The sequence below is a fragment of the Labrus bergylta genome, chromosome 6 (genome assembly GCF_963930695.1).
Source record: "Labrus bergylta chromosome 6, fLabBer1.1, whole genome shotgun sequence".
NCBI classification, from domain to species: Eukaryota; Metazoa; Chordata; class Actinopteri; order Labriformes; family Labridae; genus Labrus; species Labrus bergylta.
The window spans coordinates 6,127,461-6,149,583 of record NC_089200.1 but is presented as its reverse complement, the minus strand read 5'-3'; the positions used below and the strand labels follow the sequence as shown (position 1 = coordinate 6,149,583).

Sequence of the window (22,123 nt, the reverse complement as noted above, 5' to 3'; positions counted from 1 at the left end):
GCTAGCTATGGAAATAAGTGCATGTTCTACCACTATCACTTACTAACTGCATTATTATATACAACTTAATTGTGTTGACTAATGCACAACTGGATTAGAACAAGGAAGGGATTCATTTCAAAATTGTCTCCCCCTATCTGCCTTGTACCATTCCCTACTGTTCTCCTGGCGTCAATGCTCTCTGTAGAACAACTCTGCTTACTGTGGTACAAGCCGACAATTAACAAAGGAGGGTAATAGTTCACACAGAAACGCACATCTACACACACACACTGATGAAAGCAGAAGGATGCTCTTTTGTTCTCGTTCCTCTTTACTCTGTCTTTTACACACTGGTTTGGACAAAATTATACTTCTGTGTCGTTGCTGACCAGCCCACTGGCACAATCATGCATACATTTCTGCCCACGCTGACTCATGTATTATGCTGCTATCCTTGTGTGTGAGTGTGTAAGTGATACAGAGCAAGAGTTTCTGTGCACCCACCAAAGCTGTCAATAAGCTCTAGTGACCTGATCAATAACAATACCAGAGACTGGGTCCATGACCTCCATTCAAACTGCTGTCTGTGTTGGCCATGAGTGTAATGAGTGTGTGTATATGTAGATGAAGTAATGTCACAGATGATCCTCTGTCTATACAAACACAAAAATACAATATATTCTGTCCAATTTGAAGGAATAATATGAATCTACAAGCATCAAAAGATTCCTAATTTTGCCTTTATGTGTTTATACTCCGACTACTACTACTACTGTACCACATAATATGAAATAGATTTATGTTACAGATACTGAAAAAAAATACCAGTACGCTCCTGCAATTTGGAAAATCAACCTGCTAGCTGTCTTTTCTGATTGATGAGAAGATCAATATCAATTTCCTCTGTGTTTGTCCAGTGCGCAAATAGGTCTGGGATTTATTTAGCCAAGCTTATTGCAAGGATGGAAGTAAGGGGGATAAAGTTAGCTTAGCTCTATCAAAAGTGAAACAGCCTGGCCATGTATATATATATTATAACGGAACATATTCGCTTGAAACATCAACCCACATGAAGTCTGTCTGAAGTGATAATGTTCTGGAGTTTTCAAAATGCACATTTTTCATTTTGAGTTAAGTTAGGCTCAATGCATTCCTGGATCTGTTTCTATCTCACAAACAAATAAGAAGTGATATTTTACTTCTTATCTCACAATGGGTAAGATGGTGGATTCTTCAAAGCATTACCAAGTCTGAAATGTCTCATTTCAAATTAGGTTACTCTTAACTACATTAAAAAATAAAAAAAAAACACATGACACCAAAGTTATATTTATAACTTGAAGTTCCCATTAATGTTTTTTCATGTGAGCATATTCTATTGCTAAACTTAAGTTAGCCATTTTTATTTACAAGGCTAATTATCTTTGTCTTTTAGCATCAGGTACATTTTTGAAATTCAATTTAGCATTGATGTAAATTCAGTTAGTGTTTAACCATTTAGCGAACATCATTGCCTGTTAGAGTAAATAGGACCCTTATTATTTACAGTTTATGATAGGTCCTAAGATCCCTGCTAACTGTGACAGTAGCTACCTAAAGATATAGTTAGGCTACATTATTGTCATAGGTTGGTAGGCTATTTTAAACTAGCTGTAATCTTGGTCAGAATAGTTTTGGTCTAACTATGGGAAGATTTTGAGTTAAATAAGTTGTTTTTAAAAAAGCTTACAGTCCCTCGAGATTTCAATAGTTTCTCCAGTTTATTCATCGCCAACAATGATTAAAGGATTAATAACTTTGTGAACAACAATCAGGATATTAGCCTATTACCAATTGAACGTTGACTGAATTCCTTGTGCCCAACAAATTATTATTATTAATTATTTTTTTCTTAATTTTTTGTCTTTGTTTAATGCTTTTTCAAAGGCGTTGTTTCTGTAAAAGCTATGTTCTGATAGTTGATGTGGATAGGCAGGAATAAGGACAGAGAGGCTTTAATCTATTTAACACAATACAACTATTTACCATGACAAAAACCACTGAACTCACACAGGGATGGGCTTGGGTGTACAGATGGTGGGATAACACCTGTGTCATGTCAGCTGAATCTCTCAGAGGATACACCTTGCTTCCTAGGTTGTGTAAGTGCAATGTGTTTAAGTGTTTTGTGCGTGTGGGATATTTAACACTATTAATAAATTGTCTGCGTAGTGCAAAAGCCATTTTGCTATTTAATATTAATTTGTAAAATGTATTATCTAATCATCCTGGCATAAGCAGGTGGGGAGAGGTTTCATAGAGTCTCTGCAAACCCAAATCTATACTCAGAGTTGAGTGGATTAGATGTAAATCCTGTGTGTGCCCTGGGAGTGACATGGCCTTCATCCACTGCACACACCTGTTTAACATGACAAAACTGTTTACAGCCTTTCAAAACCTGCTTAAATGCTGGTTTGAAGAGTGAGCATGAATCTGTGTGTGCTGGTCCTCTAGGTAGGCCTACTTCAAGATGTGTGTGTGTGTGTGTGTGTGTGTGTGTGTGTGTCATCCCACAGGACCGCCTAAGAACCGGTCTGACAGCGTTTTCACTCGTCACATGAATGAAGAAATGGAGGAGTAGTAGGACAGAGGGAGAGTTAAAGTGAAAGAGGATAAAAAGAGAACAAAAAAACAAAGGGCAGCTTCCAGGTACTAAGTCCACGCGGTAGCTGTCATTCAACGGACTTCGACGGTTGCTATGGAATTTCTCAGCGGTTGTCATGACAATTCCACTCACCTTCGTCGCCTTTTGACGGTGTTTTCAGACATTTTCGGACGCTTTGCAAAAGTTTTTTGTTGATAAAACGACATGTCGGTAGGTTGCAAACTGTTTGTAGTGTGACTTTGGTGTCCCAGTTTAGAGGCAGGCTATCCCGCGACAGGCGCGCACACACACACACACACACACACACACACACACATCTGTAACAACAGACTGTCACAGTGACACAGACACAAGAAGGAGGAGGAGGACTGAGTCGACATGCCTGTTCAACAGAAAGGTAAATAAATGTTTTTGAATGTTTTTCTTTATGTCTCTGCAGCTTGTTTTCACCTCACATTTCGTTTGTTTTTTGTTGGTGTGGAACAGTATTAGTTTGGACCACTATAAAGGTTTCAGGTTTGTAAAGCTCTGTTAACGTTCACGCTTCAGGACGTATCTCAGTTTAAAACACCCGCGATTTAATGCCAACTTGTTTATTACTTTACGCATACTAACCCTAGATTTTAATAAGCGAGCTTCACATAGCCTAATTATTCAGACACTGTGGTTAATTCGGCGCACAAGTTATCCCCGAGGCAGTGTTTTAAATCTGCTTTAACTGGTTTACAGTCTGTTAGTTAATATCCAACTGGATGTCATGAAAAGAGGAAACTCATCAATGTGTTTGGCATGTTCAGCTTGTTATGTGTGTGGTTATAGAGACGTGAATAATGGCTTAAACGTCCAATTTGCACGTTGCCTGGCATTACATCTTTCACTGCAACTTTACTTTTGAAGCTGAAAGCTGTCACTCCTAGTTTGATGTTGCTCTGTGAGTGTTTCCGGTTTGATCAGCTGTTCAGAGCGCCAGTGAGCCTGGTATGCACTCTGCAGCCCTCCTTTGCACCATAAAATATATTGCCCTTTTGCCCTCCTGAATTAGTAACATAAAACAATGGTAATAAAAACTTAATAGTAGGTGCCATTTCAATGAATGCAGATAGCTATAAAGCGATCTGGATTTTTAGTATTCAACACAAAGGGACACTGTTTTCCCACTGCATAAACATTTGGTTTTCAATTTCAGTGCGAAGTACATTTTAGTGACTTGTGAAATAAAAGTACATAATTTGCAACTTGGTTCAACTTTCTGAATCAAAATGAGTTACATGCAAGCAACAAGGACTGAATTAAGGGCTTTTATACTTTAAATGGGTTGCATATTTGTTATTTATAATGATGTTAAACACTTGAAACAACAGGCAGTATAGTTGAGAGAAGGGGAATGATATTATATTGCTTCACTCGATGAGTTATATTAAAAGCCTGTTTACAAACCAGCACCTGTGTCCACATTCACTTTACAGAGCCATGTGTTGTTATCCGTCTTTTATTAACTTCACCCTGATTAAGAACCTGTAAGATCTTAACCAGTTTTGAACCTAAGTAATCCTCAGTTAAGTAGCTGCTTTTAATGGACAGTAGTTAATCTTCTTGATCTACTTACTGTAAGAGTGCCTGGAGGTTTTGTTTTCTTTCCTTTCTTGTCATTCATATTTTTGTTTTTTTAGGAAAAGTTTTTGTTTTGTTTTACTCGTTCATGTTGGTTTCAGATGCTCGACGAGCCCTTGAGCTTCTCCAGCAGTACCGGGCTAAGCTTGATCAGAGGCAGCAGAACCAGGGCCGGTCCAAACAGGGCATTGGGGAAGAAGACCACCAGCTGACACAGTCTCTGGACAGAGTCATCACTGTCTTCCAAAGTCAGCTGTTCAACGCTTTGCTTGGTAAGAGTATATGTTGGTTTGTTCATATACCCTCCCAGCTGGTTGTTCTTTTACACATCCAGTCATTAAAAACCTTTTGATTTTGCAGCCTGTGTAAGCTTTAATCTGCTGACCAGCAGTTTCTATTTGTCCGGTGATGTTAGGAAACGTCATAGGGAGTGAAAGGGTTCTTCAGTTAATTAATTGTTTGTGTTGCTCACAGTGCAGAATGCAGATTAAGAATCACTCTTAGTCTTTCTTGTTCACACAGATCTCTGTTAACTATAAAATCTATTTTTAAGCTTCATAAATTGTATTTTCATGCATGTTTTCCAGTATTCACGGCTAAGGCCAAATTCAACATGTATTTCCAAACAGCAAATTATTGAAATTAACACAGTTAGCACAAATGAACACATTTTTTGAATGCTGCAGTACTTTAGATGTAAGAGTCGACAGGTATTATGTTTTTAGGGTCTGGTAGTTTTTCTGTCCAGTCTTGGAACATTATTTCTCAGGAGTGCCATTAGGGAATACAAACTTGGGACAGTAATTAGATGTTTGTGTAGTATGTACTGGTTAGATATTCGTTACCAAAGGTTAAGGTCAAGGTCAATTTTACTTTTAACATTATCATTTTGTTTTGTTAAGAAAAAAACAATTCCATAAAATGTCCAATAGGACCTTCTTTTTAACCTATTTTTCCTCTGTGTTTTAATTTCTAGACATAATCAGACATTATTCTTAAAGACGTTATATTCTTAAAGTTGTACATATACAAAGGAAGAGCCTTTTAGAGCTTTGGCGCTGATATTAAAAAGGTTCTGTTTGCTGAGCTTTACTTTAGACCTTAGGACAGTCAGAAGCAGCTCATCAATGGATCTGAGTGTCTGGAATTCAAAGGCGTGTGTGTCCTTTTGTTCAGATTAGGACAGACAGGTTTGGTTATTATGCTAGAAGACGTGGGGCCAGACTTATCATAAGAGCAGAAGAGGAGCGGTGTTTGCTTTCTGCAAGTTGTAATGCTAGTTTGAGATGTTTGGATATTGCATGACACTAGAAAACGTTTTTCAGAACACAAGGATGTAGGCGTGATGTGGCCTGTCATCGAAAACACAGGCCCCTTTGTAGTAAGTATTCACAAATGCAGAGAATGTGTAGCAAGAATAAATTCCTCACTAGAGTTGACAGTCTGTGTCCCCCTGGTTGATTCTGCTTCTGGTGAAATGGGGCTTACTGGGAGAAAAAAACCTGTGCTGTCAAACAGGTTCACTGGAGTTCCCATGACACGCCCACACCTTCAGTGCTGATGAGTAATTCTCCTCTCTCTGTCCTGTGTGGAAGCATGTGTGCGCACGTCTGTGTGTCCTGTTGACTAAACATGGGACTTAGTTCCTGTTTGTGATTTTGACCTTTAATAAAGCTCTAGCAGGTTTTACAGGTACACAGTGCTGTCTATTTTATATATACTTTGGTGTTAACATTTTTTGACTTTGAATATGTGACTGTGTATAAATAATATATTGTTGGTTTTGTTTATATTATACCAGAAAACGAGTAAGAAAACTAGAATGCATTAAGTAAATAAACTCAAAGTCAAAACTTTAAGTAGCTTAAGTCACAAATTGGGACTTGGTCTCAAAAAATCACACATTTAACACAGAGAATAAGTTATTAGAATTGTTTAATTTGTCCCCCCTTCCTTCCTGCTGCCTTAAACTGTACACCCCCCCTTGTCTTCACTATCTCCATTAAGACCACTACAGTTTGCAGCCTAAGCTCACAATCCTGTTTATGATTTAGAGTAAAATTGACTGTCTGTTCTGTGTGGGAGAAGTGGAAGATAAACCTGTGATCATAAAGTAAACCGTTCCTCTTTTAAGTGGGAAACACTTGGAGCCACTGTTCTATTAAAGTGGGGTTGCAGTAACCTTAAGCTGCCACTAGATGTCAACAGTGTATAAGATGCAGTTCCTCTAGTTTCTCTACCAATAACATAATCTGTAATACACAAATCTGCTGCTGATTATCCATTCACCCCTTTATTGATCAGTTGTTTAAGTCAGTACATCAAAAACACATTGGAAATATTCTTCATATTGCTTATTAATTTCGTTTAATTTCAGCCCCCAAAGATGGCATCAGTTGACAATTGTGACAACTCCCCCACAGTTACTTCTGCAAATGAATAAGCCTCTGGGGGCAGCAGCTGATATTTGGGGTATACAATCAGGTTAGCGTCTTCAGATGCAAGACACATTTGAATGTACCAAAATGTTCTTTACCCTGCAGCTATTGCATGTTTCTGCAGCTTTAAGTTATTCAAGATTAATCGATTCTTAATTATTGCATTTATCAAATAATTACCTAATTGAATCAGCTCTACTGTGCCTATCCTTTGAGAAAAAAACTCTTGAAAGTGACGAAATGAATTGTATTTAATTTATTTTGTTTGTTTTGAAATAAGTTATTATTTCTATTCATACTGTCATTCTTTATCTGTTTAATGTCTAATGACCTTATTTTCTAATCCCTTTGTCTGTACACGCTTCAGTCACTCTTCATGGCTCTAATCTCTGCTCTTCTCCTTTTAGACATTCAGGAATACTACGAGTTGACCATCCTTGCCGACAGCAAGTCTTCTGCAGACGACACAGACAGTCCACCGGAATCCTTTAATCCGCCAGCAGAGCTCTCAGCTCAGCCTTCCTCTGGTCCTCTGAGCCCTCTTGCTTCTGAAGGATCACCCCAGCCAAAACCTTTGACCCCTAAACCCAGGTCATTCAAGTCCCCTGCCCCACCAATCCCGTCATCAGCGTCCACAACGAAGCCATCCTCCCCTACAACACCGTCCGTTTCACCTCAGTCACAGCCAGCCAAAGTCAAGTACCGTGCTCCTCGTCCTCCTGTCCAACCTGAGTCCTCCAGACCATCTGTAACAGATAATCCTAAAGCCTCCTCTCCCTCTGCTGCCATATCACCCGTATTCAGACTGAATGGTGTAGAAACCTCCACAGGCTCAATAAGAACACCTCCTGGAGTATCACTTAATGGAACAAAGCCTCATCTTACTGCCACACACTCTGATGTTTCTGCAGAAAGTTCCACCTCCTCTGCCAATCCACAAGGCCGCCCTGTCTCTGCAGACCTCAACCTGGTGACTGTCTCAGCCCTCGTCTCCAGCACCGTCCAAGGCCTTGTGTCTCCAACCACTCCAGAAAAACTGAAACACACAAGCACTGCTACTGCTACTGCAGTCACCAGCCCGGGTTTCAAAAAAGTGTCAGACGCTGCTATAATCTCTACCGCTCTTGCAATAAGCAAAGACCCAGGCCCAGGCAAAGTCAGTCCCAGCACGAGTCCAACCAGCCCCAACCAAAGATTTACCTTCAGCAGCCACATCAACACAGTTCCTGCAGGGCCTTTGACTAAGGGGCCTCTTCTGAGGTATGTGCAAGATATGGGCATATTTTCAACTGTTAGTGATTACGCAAACCAGATTAAAGAAAATGATATTTCTAGTTGATAAATCATCTCCAAAACTTTCAGTGCAAAAGTGAGTCGCTGCTTTACAGCTTAGAGACAATAAATTAACCAATACTGCAGGCCAGAACCAAATGGATATAAGTAACCAACTAACCAATTCTGGTGCCTATATGCAAGGTTGACAACCTGTAATTGTTAAGTGACTAAACGTGCATGTCCCTTGTTTAATCTAGAGTATTTTTGTGACTTTGGGTGGTAAGTAGTTTAAGTGAATTACAAAGTAAATTGTATTATGTTGTTCATTCATGTTACATGATTAAGGTGATGGGTATCATATAGCGACACACTCTTGCTTACAGGAATTCAGGTGCTGTAGTGTAGAATAATTACTGACAGTTTTCAGAGTTCACCTCCAGACACAATCTCTCTTTGATCTCTGTTCCCAGTCCAACCAGCCCTGGGCCGGTAAAGGTCTTCTCCACTAGTCCAAGTCCAAGTCCCGCCAGCCCAAGGCCAGCTACAAGCCCACTGACCCCCAACAAGGTAAGACATCTGTCGCTGTTTCGTACCATAGCTACAGGAAACCTCTGCACATGTAATAGCAGAGTTTGATGCTAATGCCCTCTGTCTAAAGGTGGGGGATGACGGTTTTTTGGGTGGCAACCTTGAGGTTACAGAAGCTCTGCACAGTTGTTTGACTATTGAGGTTGTGTCTTTGCTTGACAGTGATGCAAAAACTAACATGACCCACATTATCTTGGTTTGGTTGTTCATTTGTCGATGCTCAGGTGACACTGATTTTATTTTTCATGGCATTAATAGTTCATCATATTCTCTTTTTTAAATATTTAGATATTATCTTTCTTGGATCTTTCACGTTGTAATAACTTGGTGGGCAGAAATAGGCTAAACATTTCTGTCTGGACAAGACACTGCTGTGGTTGTCTTGGAATCTCCACACACATGACTGACGTCTGTCTTTTTTTATGGCTTTTTTTGTGTTCCAAAGGATGTTTTTCTACTATGCGACAGCAAATTTTGTAATGAGAGACATTATACTTGGATAATTGACTGAAATTTGTGGTTTAACTACAATCAAATGACATAGAACTATTGTAAATTGAATTTGTTGCTTCCGTTCTGATGTATCACGTCCTCTCCATTAAAACAGTTTTGATTTAGGGCAAACATGTTTAACTGTGGACTAACAACTGAACCTATTGTTAAAAGTATTGAAAGGTTGCTGGTGGCTTCAGAGAGCAGAAGTACTGTGGATTGGCAGACTGTAATGATGGCTCACATTGTATTACATAATATGACAAACAGAATCAATTGAATTTTGTCGTCCAGTCGAGTAAGCTACAACTCAGGGTGCATGCAACTAGGTTTATCTTTCTGAAATGGAAATTTGTGCTGTGGGCTGTTTGACAAAAGGCTTACATTCTACATTGTGCGTTGTTACTCTGATGCTGTTCATCCACATGTTGGAAAATTGTGTTGACATAATGTCAATTTAATTTCGATAGCCTAAGTTAATGTCATTAACTTACTTGCTTGAAAGTTCGTTTTAAAACAGTGTATGCATCAAGCAATGTTTGTTCTGTGCTGGGAATTGTTGTTGTCAGCCTAACCATGTGCTGCTCAGACGTATCTAATGAATTTGTCCTAATCCTGGAAAATGGTGTGGTTACTTTAGTTTTCTCGTCTTTTCTTTTCTTTTGCAAAAAGTGCTTTATTACGTTCAAATTATTCAAACACTATTTACAACATTTCAAACAATTGTCTACTTGGATAAATTGTTAAGATTTTTTTTTTTTCAGATTGTGTCCGTTTGTTTCTCTTAGCATCTGTCCCTCTGTCCATTCACCTCTATCCTCTATATGAACTACATCTATGTCAGTACTCTGTGCTGTTCTGTAAAACCATCTCAAACAGATGGCAGCATGTTTCTAATTGGAAATGATCCAATCGTAGAATGATTGGTACATGTCCATATGGTGATGACTTTAATATTGGTAATAAATACACATTCTATCCCCTAAGTGCCTTAGCCAACCTCATATGTTATAAAGACATGGATGTTAACATCATCTTCTGTGGTTGGCGTTGACAAACAACTGTGAAGAGGTAATTATTGTTTACAGTTGCAATGCTCAATATATGTGACTAGAATAGGCTTATTAGTGCTAAAAGATTGAAGAAGAAATGATAACGCAATTATAATGTTCATTAGCACAATGCAGAGAGTATACTGACAACCATCTGTTGGCAGTGGTGAGCATCAGGAGAGAACCAACAAGGAAGGCAGGCTGGGGGAATCCGACAGAAGTAGAGCACCACAGAGTAGAAACACATGTTAAATTGTATGCACAGTATATGCAAGAGTTGTTTGACAACTGATAATATTCTAACTTTCTCTTTCTGCCATGTTGGTCTTGTACTGTATGGGTGTTGCATGTTTAAATCACACATCATTTGTCTGATGTTGTGTATCTATGAGGCGTGCATTATTTTGAGTGAAGCTCAAGGGTACATATGGAGCTTTAACTTTGCCCGTCAGTGTTGAAAGTAGAGCATGCATTGCTTTACTGCAGTCGCTGTTCACTCAGTCTAACCCCTCACTACTGCCAGAGACTGACCTGATAAAACAGCAGAGTGATATGAGTGTGTGTGTTTGTAGAATATGCAGTGTTGTGTGTTCTTACATCTGTCTGTGTGAATGTTTACCTGTGCATCCAGTTGTTTGCGTTTCTGCACCGGTCTCAGCATGTTTGCCTGTTGTTTTTTTGGTATGCAGAGTGAGTTTTGGGTGTGCTCAGATATGTATTCTAAGCGATGCACTTTTTGAGGTCAAAACGTGGAAACCAGCTGCCATAAAACCAAGACAGCTGCTAGAAAAGAAGAAGGCGGGTGGAGGTGCACCGGGACAGCTGCCATTTTTCTGAGTCAGCCTCCATTTTTACAAAGAACTACTGTCTGATTGCTCTTATGAGAGAGGACAGGTGGAGTGAACATGAGGACGGGACGAGAGAGCTTGAGGGATAAAATATAACGAAGAGGAGGTGACAGAGATGTACAGTCTACAGTAGGTCACCAACAGCAACAAGCAGCTGAGTGATGGAACAGGAAAGTTGCGGCTGAAACACGTTTCCGTGAAAGTTTGCCAGTCGGACTGGTGATAATGGACTGCATCTGTATCCTGACTACCAAGGTGAGACACAAGAAGGGAAAAGAGAAAAGAAGAGAGATAGAGAAGACATCATATTTTTTATAAAAATAATAACTATCAGGATCTTTTATGATGGCATTTATTCTTTCATTAGAGTAACCCTTTTAAATTAGATGTTTAAATTGTTTGTGGATCTTGAGAATGCTTAACTTCAAATGTTCCAGATAACTTTGTGTGATCATTAGATTTTTTACAAACTGTGAACTGGAGAGCTTAATGGAAAGTAACACCGCAGTCTTTTGATGTTGTTTTCACCAAGCATGTTCATTTTCGCATAAACTACATGCTCAGTAATCATGAAGATATAATCTATGTCCACTTACTCACAACATGCCATATGCAATTGGTAACAGGTTCCATATTCCACAGACTTTCACTGGAACAGGCTCTGCTCTAGTAAATGGACTCTAATGGGAATGCCTAGCTGTTGGTCTGACAACATATGACACCCTGAGAGACAGGAAACTGGGTTGATAGGACACACACTCCGAGAGACCAACCATCTGACTGACTGACAGACTGGCTGAGTGGTTAGCTGACTGATTGACTGACTGGTCACAAGGCAAGATAGACTATTTGGGGAAAAAAAGGCTATCGAAATTAAACACAGGCATATAGTTAGCTAATATGCATGCTTACAAATGCACTATTTAAAAGAAAAAACAATAACAGACAAGCAGCAACCTCTGGTGTTGAAAAAGAGCCCAATGTGGAAGTGCAAAAACCTGCAGTTTTTTGATTTTCTATTTGTGGCTGGCTCCAAAAGCAAAGGAATCCTCCTTCAGAGGATTGTTCCCAGCAGGTCATGGTTTGTCTGAGAATTGCTTGGGTCAGACAGAGGGCAGGATGTATTCAACATACTGCTGTTTGCTCTATGGTTATGAAAGAGTATTGCAATATTTTTTTTTGTCAAATCGATTTAAATTGTCCATATTGGTATTACTTTTTAGTTATGGTATTCAAGTATTGTTAAATCCCTTATGATGTTTTTTCTGGGTTGATCCATATGACGAAGTGGTCAGAGTTGTAGGAGGTTGGCAGTATGCTTTAATTGTAAAAAAATGGGATATCAAACTTAAGACTCTCCTAGAGGGCATTCCATCCGTTGCACTAATGCACAAGATAAAAGTGGAAAAACTACTTATGTGAAAGACTGAAATTAAACAGTACCTTTAAGAGTAGTCCAAGTTCTGTAACTGTATCTTATTCCACACCTGGCCAATGGCTGTGTGGAACAGGCAGGGCTTGTTACATTGTCAGTCCTTTTTTTCAATTCTGACATGGGAAAGACGGAGTGAGGGAGTTGTCAACTATTCTTGATTTCCCCGCAAACACTTTTATAGAATAACTAACCAAACTTTCCAGTCTACATGTGTTTTGTGGACTTGGAGAAGGCTTATGACTGTGTCCCTCAGGGGATCATGTGGGGGGTTCTGCGGGAATATGTATATATACTGTATAATAATATGGGGTCCCTGGGCCGTTGCTCGAGCCATCCAGTCCCTGTCAGGAGCTATGGGTACAGGGACTGAAAGAAAAAGATTGTGGATACAAGCGGCCAAATTAGCTTCCTCTGGAGGGTGGCTGGGCTTAGCCTTAGACATAGGATGAGGTGCTCAGACATTCAGGGGGGAGCACAGAGTCGAGCCGCTACTCCTTCACATCGAAAGGTGCCAGCTGAGGCGGTTTGGGCATCTGATAATGATGCCTCCCGGACGCCTCTCTTTAGAGGTTTTCTGGGCATGCCCAACAGGGAGGTGACAGGGGCGGGGCAGACCCAGAGTTCGCTGGAGGGATTATATATCCCAGCTAGCCTGGGAATGCCTCAGAATCCCCCAGGAGGAGCTGGTAAACGCTAGGGAAGTCTGGGTTGACTTACTGCGCCTGCTGCCACCGCGGCACTACCTCGGATAAGCAGAAGAAAATGTAAATGGACCTAACTTTCTAATAGAACTAACACACAATGTTTGAGAAAGATACTGCTGGTCCAGAGCTTTGCTGTGCATTATCATAAGTCATTAGACATCTACATCCGATAGACTTTGACCACTGGTTCACCCTGCTGCCTCAGCAAGAAATACTGTCTTGTAGCCAGTTCACAACCATGCTCATTAGCTATCGGGAGCATGACCTTCTGGCATGCTGACAAACAGAGGGATTTGTGAGTTTGAGACTGAGCAGAGAGTCAAACTCTTGCTAGCATAAAAAACTATTGCAAAGATTCAACATTTTCTAGAAAAGACCTGAGTACAGCGAAACAAGTTGTACAGTCCTTTAAGCCAAAGAAATCTTTTGAATAATACAACATGTTAAGGAGGTGAAACATTACACACACATGGATAAGTCTTCAGTCTGTTGGCTGATATACAAACACACTGCAGGGACTCCATTTAAAATTCATCCTTAATCTCCTTTATCTCATTAAGATAATGGATTAAAAGACAAAGGGTGTTCCCTGAGCCCAAGACTGCTAGACAACTGCTCAAGGGTGTTTCTGTACTTTTTCCCTCATCAAGTTGATTAATTTCTTCTTACTATCTCATGACCTTCTTATCACCATTTTACTACGTGCATTCTGGGTAAATACATTAACCCATGTCTAATCATCTTAACCATACCCTAGATTTTTTAGAGATGCATTTGGTTACATTAACAATAATGCATACAATCAATGACTGTTTATTCAAAGAAAAAGAGCTTCAATAAGACATTTCTGGCCAATTCTATATTTACAATCACAACAAAAAAATTAAAATCAAAGATTACAGTATTATGCTCATGGATGAACTCATGGATCAATAAAATCCTTCAAATAGTAAATCCCACCTTTGTTTTAACAGTGTGTAATTGTTGTTGATCATAATGAGTGTCATTGGCCTCCTGTGCTCCAAGAGAGCAAGAGTCTCTCTTAAGAGGCTTACCTTAGGCTGCTAATAGACTTTACAGAGGTGGGGGCTATTTTGAGTTGGACAAAGATGAGAAAAGAGAGGAAAAATTAGAGGAAGAGTCACAAAAAGACTGAACAAATGGGGAGAAGTCAAGTCTGTTAACCTTTGAATTATCACAAATTCCCTGTATAAGTAGTTTTTCCTTTTATTTAGCTGGATTTTGCCAGAAAACTTGATGTTATGTCATTCCACCAATCCGTTCATCGGTACAACTGTCCAGCTGGCGTTGTAGTCTAACTTGAAGGAGGGATCACAGCCGACAAATGAATCACTGGGTACAGTATGACAGGAGAGGAGAGGAAGGAGAGAACTTCCCAAGAACCTGTAGGAGCATTGAGCCCACAGCTATGTACCTGCAGCAAACAAATAATGCTAAGTAGGACTGCTGTTACACAATAGCTCACTTCAGCCAAAGGCTGAATGGCCTCTCTGATCTCCAACAACTACTCGTGTGCTGAAGAATTGGACTAATTCTGAAGGTCTCTGAAGAGCTTTGGTTGTAGAAGGGCTGACACTGGGAAAACACAAGGGATACATATGAAGATGGACCATCAAAACTCCTCGGTCAGTGTAATGTATCATCATTTACTTGAATTTTATTCTCCGTCACACCTGCTGTTTTAAGATGTCACATGGTTAGAAAAAAGCATAGTAGTACAGTCTGGTAGAGGGGGAAACTTAGGTTAAGTCAACGTTAGTGATGAATGACCAGTAGTGCAGTATTTGAATCCCTATACAGTTAGGTGCATGTATTGTTTGTTCTCCATCTATGCAATGCACAATTTGAGTAGGTTTCAAGCTTGTTTTCAAAAATGCCCCATAACCTTTATGGAAATACACAAAAACATTCAAGCATGTTGCAAAACTGGTTCTTTTATGCGTTTCAGGGTAGGGTGAATCTTATTGTCATCTACAGTAAATCCACTGTCTCTGGCAAAGTATAGTTTGGCACACATACATATCACTGTAAGAGGTTCCTCCTAAAGCAGCTAAGAACAAGAAGTGTGTCACATCGTTCTGAAACGCTGTGATCTAGTCCTTGATTATTTCTTAGTGGTGCTAACAATCAAAGAGGCTGACATGGGATCAAGAAGAATAGGGTAATTAAAAGGAGTTAACCTATAGCCAAGGGTTTTGACCTCAACGGTCACTAATCAAGAAAGATCATAGGGCACTTTAAACGTTCTCAACATGCGCAGTCTGGCTTTAAAAAACATTCAGACTGAATGGTAAGAAGTGCCAAAATTACATTATTTTGCACTTCAGTTTAAAATATTTAATTTGTTAGTGCAGCCAGAAAAAAATCTTTGGAATAATTACAATTTTTACCAATGTTTATTTTATTTATGTTTTTGTTCTTGTAAAGAAATGCAAAGCCAGGCTTACTACAGCTTTGTGTAGCCTTACTCTTTTACTTTAAAAAAGTAGATTGGTACATCTCTATTGCTAAACTGCAATATACAGTATGATCATTTATGCTAAACTGACCTCAATTGTGTTCCCCTTGCTCACTATTATGGAAACTTTATAATGAGGCTCTTCACACTATCCAATATATACGGTTTATACTACAACTGATCATGAATCAAATGGTTAAGTTTTACTTTTGTGGTAGGTCACTCATTCACTTGGGCACAATTTTAGCTGTCAAAAAGCAGGACAAAAGGCTGTTTACTAGAGCTGTTTCTTGGTGTAAATCAATCCAAGTCCACATCACACAAACTAGGTCAAATGCAAAAGCTGAATGTAGTCAAGAGCCCAGAGATCCGCCAATAACAGCCCAACTTGGCTCTTGACATGGGTCCTGCAAGGGCTGACCAAAGTTTGTCTTTGGAAAAAATAACCAATTCATCTACAAGGTTGTAATCAATACTCGGGTGATGCTGTTAGCCTCAAGAATAAATCCAGGGGTATTAGTTTGGGATTACGGCTAAAATGGTATCCATTGTTTTCACACACAAAAAAAACATCTCCCCTTTTTTAATCTCTAGTTTGTTTTCTTTCTTTGGGGACTTTAGAATCTGTTGATTTATCATCCCTATGTCCTTTTCAAGATAAGAGGCTAGTAGCACTAACATTAAATTGCTCATCTCATCTCATGCCATGACTGAGTAGAGCCACAGCAGCTAATCCCATTAAGCAGATGACTAATCTCTTTGGAGCTACACACTCAGACACACACACATTTATTCAGAGATGCCATCCAACAGAACACACATGCACGGACAGCAATCCAGGAGTTCATGACAGTTCAGTTTGGACTTGTCATGGATTTTTCAGGAGGGGATATAGCTTAAAGTGGCTTTGAGACCGAGTGACCCATACCTGACAGGATAACAAAGAGACTAGATCAAAGTCGCTCCACGTGTGTATTGTGAGGTAAAATGTAATTGTTTTACTGCTTATACTGCTCACTTGTTGTGCTGCCAGTCTGAAACAGTTTTGCACAAAATGATTATTTGTTGTCAATGGAAACTCTGTATACTTTAGATAAAAGTTGTCCTCTAGTGATTCCTTGGACACTGATACATATTTCCCATTTCTTTTTATTGATTTATTGGGCTTTTTATGCCTTTATTGTAGCGATAGGACAGTGGATACAGTTGGAAATCAGGTACAGAGAGAGGGGGAATGACATGCTTAAACTGAGCTACAGGTCAGATTTGAACAGTGTTGGGCAGTAACGCATTACTAGTAACGTATTAAAGTAATAATATTACTTTTACTAGTAACGAGTAGTGTAACAAATTACTATGAAATTCCAGTAATAATATTACAGTTACTCACGCAAAAAAATAAGTCATTGCTACCTTACTGTTGTTGTTATTACCCCATTTCTGATTTAAAATGCAACAATCCCCAGATTAATTTCATCGCGCACGTCAGCTGAGCAGGAAGGTAGCGAGCATCATGGTTGCCAGGTATGCAGTTTTCCTGCAGAATTGGGCTTCACTTTAGGTGCTCCCGCAGGTAGATTATTTTTTTTGCCCATTGGGCTTATTTTGTCAATTGTTGGCCATCGACGCCCCAAAAACATCACATTTTTTAACATTAAACATTTATATTTAATACAGCATCAGAATATGTTTAAAGCAATTACGTGGATATCCAGAGGGAGAATGTAATGTAGCACTGTGGTATTAGAAAGGGTTCTTATTAAGATTTATGCTGATACAGCGCATATAAACTTCAATATCCACTACATAAACTGCTGTAAGTCCCTACACACCCTAACATTATCTGAGTCAGTATTATTTAAAATGTATTAAAGTCAATAATAAAATAAAATGAAAGTTTAGAGAGCAAATGGGTGTGCTGCTGTGTCTGTGTTTTGCCACATAGTGGCACTCTATGAATGACAAAAATATCTTTACACTGGATGCTACAATGTTCTTTCTGCAGAGACTTGATGCTCCAATTTCCTAATTGTCCTTTGGATTTTTTTTTTAAAGATAAAGTTCATTAACAATTGTCCATTAATGGGGAATACAGCTCTAATTTTACATGCTGCATAGATAATGTATTGTAGCTTGGAGTTTTCAGCAGGAGTCACTGTGTCCTCACATGGCATTAAAGAGAGAGCGGAAGAGAGGGGGGCGTGTATATATATATATATATATATATATATATATATATATAGAAAGAGAGAGAGAGAGAGAGAGGGGAATATTCACTCATGTGAAAACTGAACACACAGCTAGTAAAAGCTGATCACGTGACCATACGTGAAATGTTGATGTATGTAATCTTTTTTGATTGGTTAGTGTGTAAAACGGAGAATCCACCATGATTGGCGAGTAGTCAGAGTACGAGGTTACACACACATACTCACAGTGTGGTAGTTATTTCTGTGCTGGCTGACCTACTAATGTTAACATGTAGTGCATGCCTGCTAGGCTCATGATGTTGCATCCTCTGTCTCCCCCTCTCTCCTTTTTTTATTCCTGTCTCACTCCCTATTTCTTTCTCATTCATTTTTTTCCATTCCTGCTGTGGCTTCTTTTTCTCTTTTTTTCCTTTATTATATCCTTCTTTTTATGTCTTTAATTTTCTATATTTTAGGAGTTTGTTGTGTGAGGTTTGAAGGTGACATAATGTTCTATATTTATACCCACATTATGTATTAAGAGCCATATGAGTCAAGTCGCCTGTGGCTATCCCAGATGTATTATTGTAATGTGCGTTCATGGTTATGCACATACATCAGCAGGATCTCCATCTGTTCCTTGCCAAACAGAAAGAGTCTCATATAGCTGGTCCCAGGACTCTCAGAGGAGACTTTTAACAGGACTGAGTCTTTAAAAAAAAAAACCTCCTGAATTAATCAGACATAATCTATTTTCAAGCTGCTGTAAAATCACTTGAACCTGCATACAACTCTTAGAAAATGTTTATTTAACAGAAATAGAAGCTTTGGTAGTTCACCTCAATGTGTGAAGAGTTATATTGAGCATATACAGAGAATCAAGCATAAACATCAGGAAATGTCACCAACAAACATAAAAACTCCTTCAAACACACAGAAGAGAATCTCATGGAATTACAGGGTTTAACTTTTCTCAGATTAAATTTGCTCGGAGGAATTTAAATTTCTAACAATGTTGCAGATGACAATTCATTTCACAATAAATCTACACAGACTTGACAAACTTTGCACAAAACAAATACTGTTTAAATCTTAGATGAAGGTGGATTTTAAATACGCCATCCTTCACAAGAATTAGCCATACAGGCATGGTTGCAAGCAGGTTATTGTAACCTAATCTTGTTTATCTCTAGGGGACAACCTCTTAAAGCAGTATGTGACCAAAGTAAACAAGGAAGTCATCTTATGAAGAGTGACAATATCTGTAGGGTAGGATATGATACGGATGAACTGGCAAAATAAACACCAGACTTTGAGCAGGAGCCTTGGGTTTGTGTCCCTTGTATCACCGAAAAGTCAACGTTGAGTTAACTTTTGGTTATATCTTCCTATTTAAATATTACATCATTGTGTATATAATTGATATATTTTTTACATTACTTTTTAACGTATGCTTTTATAATATTATATTATAATTTCCATATAATATATTTTTACTTTTAAGTTTATTCATAGTAGTTTTTTTTTTTTTTTTGAAGATTGAAGTCCCTCTCTCGTCTCAGAATATCTTTCATGTCATTGCATTATTTATGTGACTTGTCTACCTGCATCAACATCAAGACTTAATTGGCTCCTCCAGCTTTTTATCGGTGCATCTTTGATCTGTTTAGAATTTTAAAATCCCTCTAAAATGAATTCCTTATTACTGATTGCAGCTTTCAGTGTAACGTTAGGTATGGTCTTGGCTTATGGATTGATTACTTCATCAGCTCACATATGAAATATGGAAACCTCTGGCTAGTCCCCCTGCCTATTCCCCATCTGTGACCTCAAAATCACCCTCTGTAATTCTGTTTCCCTTACCTCATCATCTGCTTCCTCACATATCGCTTCCCCCCTCTCTGTCTTCTTCTCTCTCATGCTGCGTTGTTTGTTTTCCAGTCGAGGTGAGATGACAGAGACGGCCACAGAGAGACCACTGTGTGTGTGTGTTTGGGCCTGTGTGTCTGTGTGTGTGATGGTCCAGATGGCCCAGCCGTCAGCATCAACAGGCTCGGCTGTGGAGTGCGCTTTGACTTGTTTGACTTCCTCTGCCCTTTATCCTCCCCTAAATCCTCTCCTCTACTTTCCTCTCCTTTGCTCTCCAGCCCTAAATCTCACATCAAAAATGGGTACATACCTTAGAGACAATGCCAAATTGTGTGTTGTTGTGCTTCAACTTTTGTTAGATATTAGAAATCTGTGGAATGTTGAAGTTTATTGACAGTTCAATTAGGTAGCATATGGGAACTGATTTACATAAAGGGAGATTTATTCTGTCTCTGTTGTGGTTACAAAGTGTTTTGTGTCACACATGCTAGTAACAACATAAAATGTACACTGTGAAAACCAGGGGGAGTTGGGTTATTTAAAACGGCAAGAACCTTTCTAAATAAGAGTTTTAAAAAGCCATTACATTAAACAGTAGCATGTGTTAGTGAATTGCCCCTTTCACACATGAACTGCATATATGAAATGTTTCCCAACATTTTCAGTGGCTGCACGTATGAGATAATGCAAACAGTTAAAATTTTCATTCCTGTTTCAGTTTGGGACTTTTTCCTGCCAACCTCCTAGTTGCATTTCTGCAAGAAGTCAGGGTGAGCCGATGTTTGAATGCAGCAGGTAATATTCAGGAGTATTCACTGCAAGGGAATGTGAGGGGCTGATAAAAAATATATATCCTATGGCAGGTGTGAAACTGGTGGGATCTTGTGAAAGGGGCTCAAGTAATGCAAATATGCAAAAATAAAAAGAGTAAGATATAAATTGATAGTGGAGTTGAGTCACTAGTTTAGAAGCAGCCAGCTGTGAAATAGTCTTATCAGTGTCTATGAGGTCAGCTGGTTAAGTGCTCATTGGCTGCTGTGTAGTTACAGTTTTGTACACAAAGTGAAATCACTACTAATACCCTGATAGAGCGACTAGCCAGTAACTTTCACCTAGGGCCTTGTTCAGACAATCTGAAAATGCTGCAGTCCTCTCATCCATTTTAATTAGACTGGTCTGGGGACACAGTAGGGGTGTCAACACAGAGGGCTCAGGTAAGAATAACATGAAGGGTTGTCCTGCAAAAAATCGACCTTGGCTCAACTTTGCCGCAACATTAAGCAACTATAAGTTGGACAAGGACACGTACCTGCCGACTACTTTTCCATGTAAACTTTGTCTCTATACTGTTAACCTTGAGATTTTTGTTGTAATGATGCTGAATATTCGCTCTCTGAGTATTTTATTGATTGGTGCTTGCTATCCTTCCTGGATAATCACCTAGGTCTAGCAAGGAAAAATGAGCTGGTAGTCCTTGTATTACACATCACGTTAATCCCAGATGAACAGGAGGCAAAACGACTTATCAGTGACAGGGATGTGGATTTAGGGCCTGTGTCCATTTATGGCTTTTTTTTTTTTGCTTTTAATTTTTTATTGCGTTTAATATTTTCTATTCAATGAAGTGTCACCAAGAAAACAATGTAAATTAATCATATCCCGGAGACCTGGAAAACAGACGTGTGAGATTAGTTTCTTCCCCCATAGTCTTGTTTAATTTTAATTCATTTTATTGCACTTAAAAAGCAAAACAAAAAAACAAACATAATAGATCAATGGGGGAAAAAAACAGAAAGTACATAATGATTAGTCAATTAACAAAATATGCATTGTGAAGTTCTTAACAAAGCAGCTGATATCAGAAGTCCTGCCTCTTCTTGATTAGTCCGTGTGGTAGAAGTGAAATAGGAGTGCGCCGGTATTCCAAAAGTTAAACTGTTTTCAACTGAGAGTGCAGTGCAATGTACAATACATTTATTATTATTGAGGACCTAATATGGTACAACTCAAACTTCAAAGGGCTTAAACTATCCCTTTAAGCCATGCTTATTCCCACAATTCGGCAAACCAGGCAAATCTTTCAACAGGGACGGTAACTGCTACTCGTGTGCCTGGTGTAGTCTATGTGTAGTGTATCTTCATGTTTAAATTGTGTCAAGTGCAGGTGTAACTGAGATATTGCAGATGTTGTTTTTGCAGTGCCTCTGACTCTCTCTTGGTCAGGCGTCCAGTTCACATGCCTTTGGAGATGATCTGTAATTGCAGGTGTGATTTTGGACCTCACTCTAAACAGCATCTTTGCTGATGAGTTTCACTGTTGTCCACCTGAGCGTAATATTCCATTTCTATTTTGGGATTTGCACCTACTCTTTCTCCCTGACCAACTTCTAAGGGTTGACGGAAGTCAGTTTGAATCTTTTCTGGGATTGTAGACTTTACACCCTGTTTCTTAAAAACAAAGGAACAAATACATCTGCAGCTGCAGGGGCTTTTGTGAGTGACCTGTAGGCTTAATGG

The 22,123-nt window shown here is 39.1% G+C and overlaps 1 protein-coding gene across 5 annotated transcripts in view; it reads left to right on the top strand.

Moving 5' to 3' along the window:
- Positions 1-2,593: 2,593 nt before the first annotated feature.
- The window catches only part of LOC109997158 (discs large homolog 1-like protein), a 117,079-nt gene continuing 97,549 nt past the window's right edge, over positions 2,594-22,123 (top strand). For 3 of the 5 annotated variants that reach the window (XM_065955622.1, XM_065955620.1, XM_065955619.1), the window contains exons 1-4: positions 2,599-3,023; positions 4,339-4,509; positions 7,083-7,935; positions 8,421-8,517. In XM_065955622.1, coding sequence (XP_065811694.1) covers positions 3,005-3,023; positions 4,339-4,509; positions 7,083-7,935; positions 8,421-8,517 — 1,140 coding nt within the window. In that variant the 5' untranslated portion in view covers positions 2,599-3,004. Of the gene's footprint in view, positions 3,024-4,338; positions 4,510-7,082; positions 7,936-8,420; positions 8,518-22,123 lie in introns of all 5 variants that reach the window. The other 2 variants (XM_065955617.1, XM_065955618.1) reach the window with 2 other exon arrangements.